Below are 12,832 nucleotides of genomic sequence, written 5' to 3'. Positions count from 1 at the left end.
AAAACTCAAAATTAAACGTGAAAAAAATGAGCCTGATATTTACACCACTTCCGCTTGCTCCAATTTTCTAATATTTCAATTTTGTAATATTCATTACCTACCACGTACTGGCTTTTGATTTAATGATAAGTTGATGAAACAAAATGAAATATAGACATTTATTTAGAAATTGTTTTGTACAAGATTTGTCTCATAAATAAACCATTCACGCACATTTTCGATTTGTCTATGACTTGCAAGCGAGTGCTATAATGTGAAATGTCATCAATGAATTTATTTTCTGTAGACCAATTCAGCATCGTAAATTCCTAATAAAATTTAGAATCCTTAGCAATAATACATTCATGAATCATTTCCATCCAAAGATCAATTGATAAAATCATATAAATCTCGTATGCGAATCCGCGTTCCCTGTGTTCTCCAGCAATACGTTATTGACATAAATAATATAGTATACTCTCTTTGTAAAAACTAAACGACCTTGTTATGAAAAACACAAACACCTTTTCGGATGTTTACATTGAGTGGAAATTGTTACTAAAAGTTGATGCGAGTGACAAAACTGGTTAAGATTGTTGAAAATCAATCCATTGTGGGTTTTTGACATTTTTGCACAGTTGGAGAACAATGTTAAGTGTGCGAAGGAAAAGTAGTTGTATTGACTGCGGACTGAGGTGAATGTGATGATTATGAGTGTGGGAGCTCCGAGGGAGCAGTGTCGGGTATTCAGCCATACATTAGCGGCATGTTCGGGGGCACTGGGCTGGTGAGCCCCCCGGGCCCGGGGAGCAGTGCCGCCCTGCAGGGAGGCATCACCACTCTCCCACGCTCACATCACCAGAGAACAGGTAATATTTTATTCGTAGACATAAAACACTTTCCGTTTTCCTACGAACCCAAACTATCATTGGCTGTACAAGACCCCATATCACATATACAGCCCTATTATACAATATCTATTATAACAACAAAAAAATCGACATTTTATTTTTTTGACAAACCATACGGCGATTTTTAAATCCTGTCCGGAAGTCAGAAGACAAACCTAGACCCTAACCAAAATAGAATGTATACTGTTGATTTTATATTCTATTAATCATTTGTCGTGAATGTGTATAATCATACGAGGGGGTACCCAAAAGAAACCAAGTTGATGTTGCGTGGGGCTTAGTTTTTGTAGTACCGGGTTCTGCCGGTAGAACTGTGTACAGCTACCTTTCCCACCAAGTAGTCAGTACACCAAGCACTGCGCTGGAGAAGTCGTCCTTTTGGCTGGTGTTAATTTTTCGGCCAATAAATTAAATAGCAATAAATTTTTATCAAACCATTTTTTTTTCTTTTGTTAATATCTGCATTAGCCATGTTGTTGACTTCTATCCAAGTATTAGCTTTTATTAGTAGTACTGTGACGTCTGCGAATGAAATCATTTTGCCATATTTAGAGACGTTAAATATATCGTTAACATATATGATAACTAGCAAAGGCCGTAAAACTATACCTTGAGATATTGAGAATCCACTATTTTCAGAGTCACTAACTTGTTTAATTAATTTAACTTCTTGGGGTATTTTATTTAGGTAACTAATCCGTGCTAAGACTTTTCTAATTATTCCAATGGATATTAATTTAAGTATTAGTTTCTTGATATACTGTTGAATGCCTTTTTTAGTTCTATAAATATTCCTAAACATTTTTCATTAGAATCAATCTAGTGCAGTATGAAGGTAATTCGTTAATTTTTACGATAGTGCTTTGAGTGTTTGTGTTGAATTCTACATTTTTTTATATGTTATATAAAGCATTCTGAAAGTAAAAAGTTAAAGAAATAATATTAATTAACCCTAGAAGACTAATCTCAACCGTTTCGACTAACACTGCGTTAATTTCATTATTTAACTCTCTCACAAATGCACCGATCTCTCTAATTCTTCGTGCCAACTCAGTCGCTGTCGACGGTTTGCAGGAAGTTACCTCGCTACGGGGATAATGCCGTAATTCTCTACATACAAAACCCGTATTAGTCCAGTCTTCGGAGAATTTAATACAATATAATCATATTGTTAGTATTTTTAGTTAAATTAAATTTCACGACAATGTCTATCGGTAATGCACTGGTCTCTTCTTCTTGTATATCGATTGTAGCTGGTTCCTTTATCATGTTTCCAATATTACTTCCTTAGAATATCATTTGGGTAAATTCTGTAGAAAGGTATTCAAGCACACTTGTGCACAATTTTTATAAATTTTTGAATTTCTTCGAGTCAGTTTGGTAAATTTTGTATTTAGAATACAAATAAAACAATCAGATGAGTCCATTTTTAAATCCCCCCAGTCAATAACAATGGCATCCATAGTGAAAAATTTTCAAAATGTGTTAAAGATTTTAGCACCTTTAAAGAACTTCCTGGTAAGATGCCGGGGAAAAAACTGTAGGGCGTCCATACAGTTTAGATGGCTAATTTTCGTGAACAGAGTTCCAAATGACCCAAACCGTTATACTGACTGGGGAAAGGTAGCGGTACAAAGTTCTACTGGCAGAACCCGGTACTACAAAAACCGTTCAGCTGCTTTAAACTACTAACGTCAGCTATGTCAGCTATCAGAAGGCTGTGGGTTCAATTCCCATCAGTAGCATTTATTTTTACTCAAGAGATATTTTCAATTTCTATGGGTATTTCAATTGGATAATTACTGCTTATAATATGTGTTATCCTTAGAGCTATTCATAAAAAGCCTTGTCTTAAACACACTAAACATTCTTTTCTTATAAACATTAGTTTATCATTAAAAATGATGAGAAAAACCATTCCTACACAGAACACGTATCTATATACTATATTATTTTTTGAAAACTATAACGATTCTCTTTGAATATCGTAGATGGCACCACTTCTGTTGGTATGCGGAGTGAGAAGTAGGAAGATATTAACGTAAAAATACTATCAGGTTCAGATTACCAGATTTTCAGTTTCATATTAGATGTGAAAAAAAAATAAAATGATGCCAAACTTAGCACTTCCAAGAGTCGGCGGAGAAAAACCTCTAAAAGATGGGATAAATGTACACCTGCAGTGAAAAAAAAAAAAATTGAAAACCTGCAATGACAAAATTATCCACATTTTCTCTTCTAAGATCCCCCAACAAACCATCCACCGCAATGAGGGAGCATGACCATCTCCCTTTCTGTAATTTGTCAATAAATGAATCTGACAGTATACAGGCAAATCGCATTGCAATATCACCATTTAGTTGCGAAAATAAAATCTGCTTATGAAGAATTATTAGTTCTTTTCACAATGTGTCGCAAATTGCTAACTGCGTAAAAAAAAAAACTTAAATACAAATTCAAATTTTTAGCATCGCTACGCAACTCCATTTGAAGGTGGTTTGGTTTTTCAACTGTTTTTACAAACATTAAGATGCGCAGAAAAGTTCCACAAAGGTCTGCGCTGCAAACCATTGCCTTACTTCAAATTCTGCGAACTTTACTTTTCTGCGCAGGTTCAATGTGCATTCTTTGGCGGTCTATCTCGAACCCTCCTGGTGCAAAAAATATAGCTAGTCTTACAATAAGTCACAATCAGTGTTTTAATCTACCTCATGGTCCATACATAATGTATTTATTTATTGTTATTGTGTTACATAGTGCTACAACATTTGATTTGTGTTGTAGGTCGACCCCCGGCCGTCCCGAAGCAGTACGACTACCTCCTGAAGGTGCTGCTGGTGGGCGACTCGGACGTGGGCAAGCAGGAGATCCTGCAGGACCTGGAGGACGGATCCGCTGAGTCCCCCTTTTGCAGCGGAAGTGGTGAGACTTGTAATAACTGTGATGCTTTGAACTTTCAACAGTACACTCGTTACATGGCTCAGCCAAAGGTGGTCTTCTCGGATGACAAAGCTTTAATAGCCAGACTAAATTACAAATGTATTGTGTTTTCAATGCAATCTATACTATTACGTGGCACCTTTTGACGCAATGTATGTGTTTTAGTTAAACTTCATGGATCACATATTTGAATATCCGCGTAGATATGGTTAAAATAAATGATATATTGATGTACATTTAAACACATAACCTATTATTTGATGAAACGCAAATATAAGTCAGATGCTTTTTTGTGTGTATAAAAATATCTCAATGCCGTATCAAGAAAATTATTCTATTCATGTGAGTGTTTAGTCATCAAAAATAACCAATTACTTGTTCTGTATTGAATGCAGAGGAATAACATAATTTCATCTTTATTCTTCATAATCGTTCATACTCTAGAAACATATTGCCAACTTTAATGCTTGTGCAATTTTTACATGTTTTTCTCCGTTATCAATTCTTTGAAGAATGTAAATTTTAGTTCAAATCTACTTATGAGAAAGCTTTTAAACAATGAAAACACATTTTACGTAGATTTTATTCGGCGGGGAGCGTTGAAATGTTTTTGTAATAATACTTTCCAACTTCTTGAAACTTTGTCGTCCAAGAGATCCCCGTATATTTAAATTTCTGATACTGTTCTGTTAATTTCCAATCACATAAATGCTTTATCACTGAATCTACATGTATTAATGGAGTGTCTCGTGGAATTTCAGCTTACAAGACAACAACGATATTGTTAGACGGAAAACGGGTAAAGCTGCAGCTGTGGGACACCTCGGGCCAGGGGAGGTTCTGCACCATCATCCGGTCCTACTCGAGAGGTGCTCAGGGAATACTGCTGGTATACGATATCACCAACAAATGGTCCTTTGACAGCATAGAACGCTGGCTGGAGGAAGTTGATAAGGTGTGTATTACAGATTTGTTCAATGGAAATCATATAAAAATCGGGTATATTTGGCCTTTAGCAGAGACAAGGCAATTTATTACTGAACTCTGTGTACATTTTGGTAGTACAAAAAAATACTTCTTTTTTTAAATTTAATTAAAATCAAATTATATTATTAAATTGGATTTTAATTAAATTTTAAAAAAATTAAATGGAGTTCTACGAATAAAACACAAAAACTATAAGCAAAAAAATACTATTGATTATTTAAAATCGAGCCAAAATTTACTAATTGACAAATGCATTATTTAGTTAATTTGACAAATTGGTTTTTATAAATAATGTATGCAGAATCATCAGTATTAATTAAATAAAGATGCAAAATATAAAGTGAATATCTTGCATCAATAAAAATTTGAGATATTCATAGACATATGAATATTAGTAGACCTGCCCTAAGTGATTAAAAGCGTATTATTCCCCACTCCCCATACCGGTTCCATTGGAGCCGGCTGGGCTCGCGTATGGCTTCCCGTGAATCTTGAGAATGTGACGTCATCATTCTTGTTCGAACTAGCGTCGAGCTATGGTCGAGGCATTTTATGAAATAACACGGCAAAATAGTGGCTTGTGATATGAAAACTTGTAAAAATAGATGTGAAAAAGAGAATAAACCCAATTGTCGTATTACATTCCATATGTAAGCATCATTTTAAGCTTATTCACGTCGTATAATATGAATCAGTTGTAGAAACATATACTATCACATCGAGCCAACATTGGTCGAATGTAGCGATTCTCAAGTGTGTGCATCGTTGTTACTGGGAAGTAAATTATGAATACTTATAAAAGTGTCTTAACTAAATACGTAAACAAAATATTCGACTCTGAAAATAGAAGAAATTTTTTTTGCCGAATTTGGACTTCGCAAATTTGTTCATAACGTGGCGAGTAATTTGCGCTCCCATGTAAAAATGTCTATTCATTCAAAAGCAGATTTTACTTTTAAGAACTAAATGGTGATATTATAATGCGAGATGCCTATATACTGTCAGATTGATTTATTGACGAATCACAGTCAGCTTTACCCCCTTCGTTCTTCAACAGTTGATTTTACCCCTCACCTTTAATTTCTAGTCTATATATTCATATGTCTGTGGAAATATTGAGTTTTTAACTGATTTTTTTATTTATTTCTCCATAATGGATTGACTGATATATCGATCAATTGCTGGACAATTGATTACTAATCAATTTACCTGATTACACCTGTACTATCTCCATAAGGAAAACACTTTACATAAATCATATGTCGATAATGCGTAAGAAGCGCCCTTTGGGGACGTTGTGTGTAGGGTCTTTTTGAGGAAGGAAGTAGTGAAGCTGGGTCCTGAAGAGACCCATGTTGTAGGAGGGAGGAAACACAGAGGCTGGCAAATCGTTCCACAGCTGAGCTCATACAGCTGAACTTAAGAATAGAATCAAACCGTTCTAGTGTGACAGTCAACTGTGTACAAATGTTGGGCTTGCGTTTTGGTTGTTCTGGCCGTCCACCGGAGCCGAAGAGATCAATGATGCTAGTTTGTCGGAGCATCTTTCATTGAAATACCGGAAGAACAATAGTGAAGAGATTTTTGATGTGATGTATTTGATGTTATTTCCCAGCACGCGCCAGGGGTGCCAAAGGTGCTGGTGGGCAACCGGCTGCACCTGGCCTTCAAGCGGCAGGTGGGAGAGCGCGAGGCGGAGCTGTATGCGGCCAAGAACCGCATGGCCTTCTTTGAGGTTAGCCCGCTCTGCGACTTCAACATCCGCGAGAGCTTCTGCGAGCTGTCGCGCATGGCACTGCACCGCAACGGCATGGAGAGGTTGTGGCGGAGTAATAAAGGTAACTAATAACTTACCAATACTATATACATATAGGGAAACTCTCGGGAACAAGGTTCTCAAAGAGACCGGAAAAACTCTTTAAGCTTGAAAACTTCTTATGTTGTAACCAGTGGTGGCTTGAAGTGACCAGAATGGGTAGTGCGCTAAAAAATATTGCCAATCTATCCCTACGCCAGGTAAATCTTCAGCAGTGAAAGATACTAGCAATTAGCAATTTTGAAGCTTGTACTGACCTACGAACGACCTACACGTGATACAAAAAACATAAATTCAATCCCGTTGAATTTAACTTTACAATTTCAAACTTCCGATTTTATGGTCCGGGTTAAATCTTCCCCATAGGAAAAACTAAACCCTTCCACAAATGATCATCTAGTCAATCAACATTATGCAAGTGTATTATATAAGCAAAATAAATACAAAACAATACAAGAACAACACGTCAACTCACCAGAGATCAAATGAGAAAATAATTCACCGACTCCAGATATTTTCATATCAGAGGGTTCGGCTCAGTAGAACTTCTAACAGGGCCTATAAATCCTACTGATCCCTCAACATAAATATTTAAAAAATCTTTCATTATCCTACATGTATTCAAAATGACCGACTTTTGCATCTTTATATATAAATTTTTTGATAGATCTAATACGCCTAAATTTTGAATGAGAGAGCAAGGTATAATGCCAGTAGCCGAAATAACGAATGGTAATATTTTTATAGTATGAGAATGACAAATTCTTTTTATTTCATTTCCTAAATCTGTGTATACTTGCATTACTATTATTTGCTTTTATTTTCGATGTTTTTATTATTTGTTAATAATTATTATTTTTAGATTGACTGAAATTTTGGGAGTGCGTTGCTCCAACGCTCCTCAGAGCTAGCCGCCACTGGTTGTAATCTTAAGTGGTTTCACTGTATTCATGTTTGCAGTTGGATATACTTAACTAAACTAAACCTTGACCTTCCCTGACCAATTGTTGTAATTTAATACTTCTTTGTATTCTGTGTGGTTATATACAGGGTGTTTGGTAAATGGTGGATAACCTTTCAACTGTGGATGGGAGACCCCAAGGCCGTTCTGAAAATTGAATATCATGATTAGTAAAAGTCCCACGGTTTTAGAGTTAATTGTTGGTATATGTCTAATACCAGTCTTTGGACAACTTTACAGGAGGCGGACTAAACTTAGGATGGGTTATTTCACGGAATTTGAACAATTCATCAAATTTTAAAGTTGATTTTCAAGTTCTGTGTAAGTTCTATTCAAGTTTTATTATTATATCATTATTGGCCGGGGACTTAACAAAACTGAAATAATAACAGAAGTTGAATAGAACCTTCACGGAACTTGAAAATCCTCTTTTGATGAAATGTTCAAATTCTGTGAAATAACCCAATGTTTTAGTTAAGATACAGACTGTTATTAGAATAAGAGTTTTTTTTGTACTAAGCATAATTTTGTGTCTTCATTTGTAATTCAAAATAGTTTATTGAGGAAAGGGAATGATGCATTCAGATATGCTGAACTGAAATAGGAAATTATAAAAAAAACATTGTAGGTTTCAAAATAGATTGGCGATGTGAAAAACTTAAACCCAAAATGGGTTATATTATAAAATCCGTTTTTATTACAAACTTTCACTTATTAAGGATTAAATAATACAAACTCATATATATATTGGACCGGTCGGTGGCTGAGTTGACATCGCGTTTGGGTCCCACCCAAGCGTAGTGTGTTGTATTCCTCGGCTGGCTAAGTCCTTCATCACTACACAAGCAAAATTTTCCGTTTAGTGTGGTGGTAGTAGGAGATTTTCAAATATTGTCAGGTTATCCATAACCATGGAATGTGTTAGTCATTTAAAAAAAAAAATTAAAATATATATAATAGTTATATAGCAAAATGCAATTGCGTAGGTTCTCCAAATGAATGAAACCAGTTTAAGACATCTTATGTAGATCACTGCTCAGTTGCTTCATATGTATTTTGATTGCAGTTTTAAGCCTGCAAGAGATGTGCTGCCGCGCCATAGTCCAGAAAACCACAGTGTACAGCATCGAGCAACTACCCCTCCCCAGCGTCATGAAGTCCCACCTCAAGTCCTACGCCATGACTTCATCCACCATGCAGTACCGTAACCTCAAGGGCTCCCGCATCAAGTTGCCCACCAACAACGGGGCTCTGAGCCCCAACGGAACCATTGAACATAGGACCTCCTGTGCCGGTAGAAACTCTTGTGTTATATCGTAGTAATCCCCGCTAACGGTTAAGTGTTACGCATTGATATTAACGGATATGTGAAGGCGGAATAGCGAGCAGCTAGACTTGTATATAGCATAAGTTTAAAAGAGTGGTGAACTTGTCCCGCTATTATGTAATTAATTAAAATATACAGTATATATTTATATTCTTAAGCCAGATTGTTGATTGCGAAAAGTGACTGTGACTATGTATATTGTTATATTTTAGGATTATAAACACTAAGATGTGAGGTAAAGAGCATTTATGAACATTGGCGATTATTCTTGTAGGAATTTAAAAAGTACAATACGTTTATCTTTGGAGCAATGTTTTCTATAATTGCAATATTTCAATGTCATGTGTAAAGTGATTTCGTATTGTAGTTTGTATAAAAGTATTTATTTTAATGGAAAATCTGTAGTTTTATAAGATCAATTATTATGAGGTATTTAAATGATATCTCCCTTCACATGGTGTACAAGTACAGGCACAGTGCCAAAATATTTGAATGATTAAACGCAACTTGTTTTTATAAATCTATTTATAGATCTGAATCTAGTTTTTTGCTACATAATATATATATTTGTTTTATTGTCATTTCCACATATTTAATATAAATATATTTTATGATTAGTGCTTTGAATCGAATATTGAATTATTCAATTGGGTTCAAATTGACATTATTTCAAGAAAAACTTCTCATTTGAGGTATATTTAAACTTATCTGTATTTTAACTTGAAGTATTAGATCTGGAAAGTATCATATTATTAGTAAAAATCGTAAAAGTTTTCCCGAAATTTATTTGTTCAACGTTTTTAAAACATCTCAAATATTCAAATATTTTCTCATAGTGATTTGTACTCCGGAATAAAATAGTTATTGTAATACAATGATTATTTTAATGCCCCCATTTCGTAGAAAAAAATCTCTAAAGTTTTGAATGTAAATAAGGCACATATATGTATGTTGAAACCATCAGAATATTTATTCAGTATTTTAGTTTAGTTCAGAAAACCAGGAAAGTCACACATAATATTTAAATGTAAACTGAATTAAAACCAAGTACAAAATATTTCCATAGAATTTTTTAAAAATAATCAAATCAATCACTTTTTATCTATGTTATACAAACTGCTAGTCTCCTTCAATATTGACATGTCACTGAGAACTACACTGCCACATCGCTTTCTCATAAATGTGTCAATAAAAGGGTGGGGTTACAGCGAACCTATCAGAGCGATAAGCTTTTACAAAGCACAGTGGAATTTTATTAAAACCATTTATAATTTTCTTTTTAAGAATTCCTGAATGGCAATAATAACTTAGCTCTACCATGTACTTGATTTATTTACCTGCAAACTAATAAAAAGGATATTTTAGATTTTCGTGAGCATTTTATGTTGATATTAATGACAGCATAGTACGATGTGTAATTGGCACAAATAATAATCAATGCACTACTTTAGTTGATTGTACAGGGAAGTGGCCCCAAGAAAGAGTTTTCCTTGTAAAAGTGCTTAGATTTATAAAAGAAAATATGTTAAAAACCTGCCTCTAAATGATTTGACCCCCTTTTCAACCCCCAGACTGCCATAGGAGTTGGAGGAAATTGTGCCATGTATTGTCAAAAACGAAAAGATAAAAATACAAAATAAATTCAATCTGTTATGATTGGAATAAGAAATTATGTCCTGCGGCAATTTGCTTTTTAAAATGTTATTTCGACAATCCATTTGGTTTTATTTCTAATCGAAAGTTTCCCGTTACTGCCGATATAGGTCTTTTTAGCTTTTGAACAAATTGTGATCAGCAGAAAAGTTGGACAGTCATGTTGTTATGCTTGTCAGCTGAATGAATACAATTTGATAGAAAGCTGAGACGGACCGAGAATCAGCCTTTAACGGGGACCTTGTAAATGTTAAAAATACTAAATATGATTGAATTCAATCTATTAGAATGGTTGGCATTAAAAATGTCATGTGGCACTCTTCATTTTCAAGGTTTTGACTTTACTGACCAAATCTTCACCTGCAGTAATTAAATTATTATTTTTTCACTCTTAGCACTTTTGTATTGTAAACTCTCACGGCACGCCACTGGTTTAGGGTTTGTAAGATAAACTTATTGAACGCAACATGTGTACTCTAAACTAATTAGTAATATTAATAGAGATAAATGTATGAATCTTGCACTTTGTTAAACTTCGCAAAGTCCAATGACTTCAATTGATTACAAAAAGAGTCCCAATATTTTCTTGTACACGGCCATCCAACACTAACACTAATACATATATTGTAAGAGCAGCTAATTCCATCCAAGTCCTTACCGTCAATAGATTATGTATTATAAATGTCTTTTCAAATAATGTGAAAATAAAACGCATATAATTTTATACTCAATATGTCTTTTTAATCCGCCCTTCTTCCAAAGGTCTTCAAACTGTCTTTATTTGTTTTTTAAAGAAAGACGAGCATTACCGGGTTTACGAATAATCTGACAATATTTGAAAAGCTCCTACTACCGTTATTGTAAGTGGAAAATGTTGCTTGTGCGATGGTGGATGCCTCAGCTAACGGATGAATTGAAACCATGACGCCTAACTGGGAACCTGACACATTTGTCCGCTCAGTTACTGACCAGTCCCTTCAACAGTTTTCAGCAATAAAGTAAGTAGATGTGCCTGATTAAACCAACGTGAATTCAGCAAATATCCTGAAAGCTTGGAACTCATTTAAAAAAAAAACACACACACAAGTGTCTTGTGGTTGTGTTTTGTGATCCAAATATTAGCCTTATTTGGGCCTATATTTCCATACAATTTCAGACAAGTGTAAAAGAGTCAGACCGCTAAATGGTCTAGAATCAAAAGGTACTAAGTCAGCGGAACTTTTGTTTCCATTCACACTTCTATTTTTCTTCTTTATTTTATGATTATAACCATAGACATCTGGATTAATAGACTTACCTAACATGAAATCTGGGTATCATTTGATCACTAGGAGGGTTCTAGAATGCTTTGAATGAACTATGACATCAGTCGTACATTGACCACTGAAGAGCGCACATTGAAATAACCAGACCATGCGCAGAAAAGTAAAGTTCTCTAAAGTAAGGCAAAGGTTTGCAGCGCTGTCCATTGTGGGACTTTTCTGCGCAGGATCTGAATGTTCCTTCTTAAACGAATCGCCTGGTGTAGCGATGCTAAAATTGAGTGAGGTCGGTAAATTACAACACATTTGTAAAAGTGTCTTAACAAAATACATAATAAACTAAAAAGTGTAACAAAATATTAAATTGGGGAAACAAGCCCAAAATTTTGTTTACCAGATTTGGGATTTAAAGTAAGTAAAGCAATTTGCACGCCATTATATAAAGGACTAGTAATTCATAAGCAAATTTTATTTTCGAGGACCGAATGGTGATGAGTTGCCTGTATGCTGTCAGATTCATTTATTGATAAATCACCGAAAGTAGGATGGTCACGCCACTTCTCCAGTTGATTTGTTCCCTTTTCCCTTATCGGCTATTAAAACAACAGAACATATCACATCAGTGTCCTTATGACATATCTGTGCTGAACCAAGTGACTTCCGATGCCGTTGACTGGCTGAATAACAACAGCATTCCACTTTGACCTCCAACACACGAAAAAGAAGAATTACTGAAATGTTTAGAAAATATTTTTTTAAATCAACCAAAAATCTTTTCTTTTTTTGGTTTGACTTTGGATTGAACCTTTCTACCCAGGAACTGGAGTCTAGAATCTAGCAACCTCTACAAATGCCGAACGGGTAGGACTGACATTTATTTTGCATATTAAACTGCTGTAATGTCATTTTAGAGAAATGTTTATAAATATGTCCGAGTGTGTGTAAATGATTGCCACTGAAAGTCGAAAGAAAGCATTTTCAACGAGATTATCTGCC

General features: G+C 34.9%; 1 protein-coding gene across 1 annotated transcript; it reads left to right on the top strand.

Annotated features, from left to right (window-relative positions):
* Window positions 1–235: 235 nt before the first annotated feature.
* Window positions 236–11,305, top strand: Rab40 (RAS oncogene family member Rab40). Its single transcript, XM_089638254.1, has 5 exons — window positions 236–848; window positions 3,675–3,812; window positions 4,592–4,785; window positions 6,433–6,655; window positions 8,661–11,305. Exons 1-5 carry the CDS (start codon window positions 746–748, stop codon window positions 8,912–8,914), a joined length of 912 nt encoding a protein of 303 aa, XP_089494380.1. The 5' UTR covers window positions 236–745; the 3' UTR covers window positions 8,915–11,305.
* Window positions 11,306–12,832: the final 1,527 nt, after the last annotated feature.

Source organism: Hesperophylax consimilis, chromosome 12, assembly GCF_061612785.1.
Source record: "Hesperophylax consimilis isolate HC1 chromosome 12, BYU_Hcon_1.0, whole genome shotgun sequence".
In the NCBI taxonomy this organism is placed as follows: Eukaryota; Metazoa; Arthropoda; class Insecta; order Trichoptera; family Limnephilidae; genus Hesperophylax; species Hesperophylax consimilis.
The sequence above is the reverse complement of the archived record's forward strand: the minus strand, read 5'-3'. Positions and strand labels throughout refer to the sequence as shown.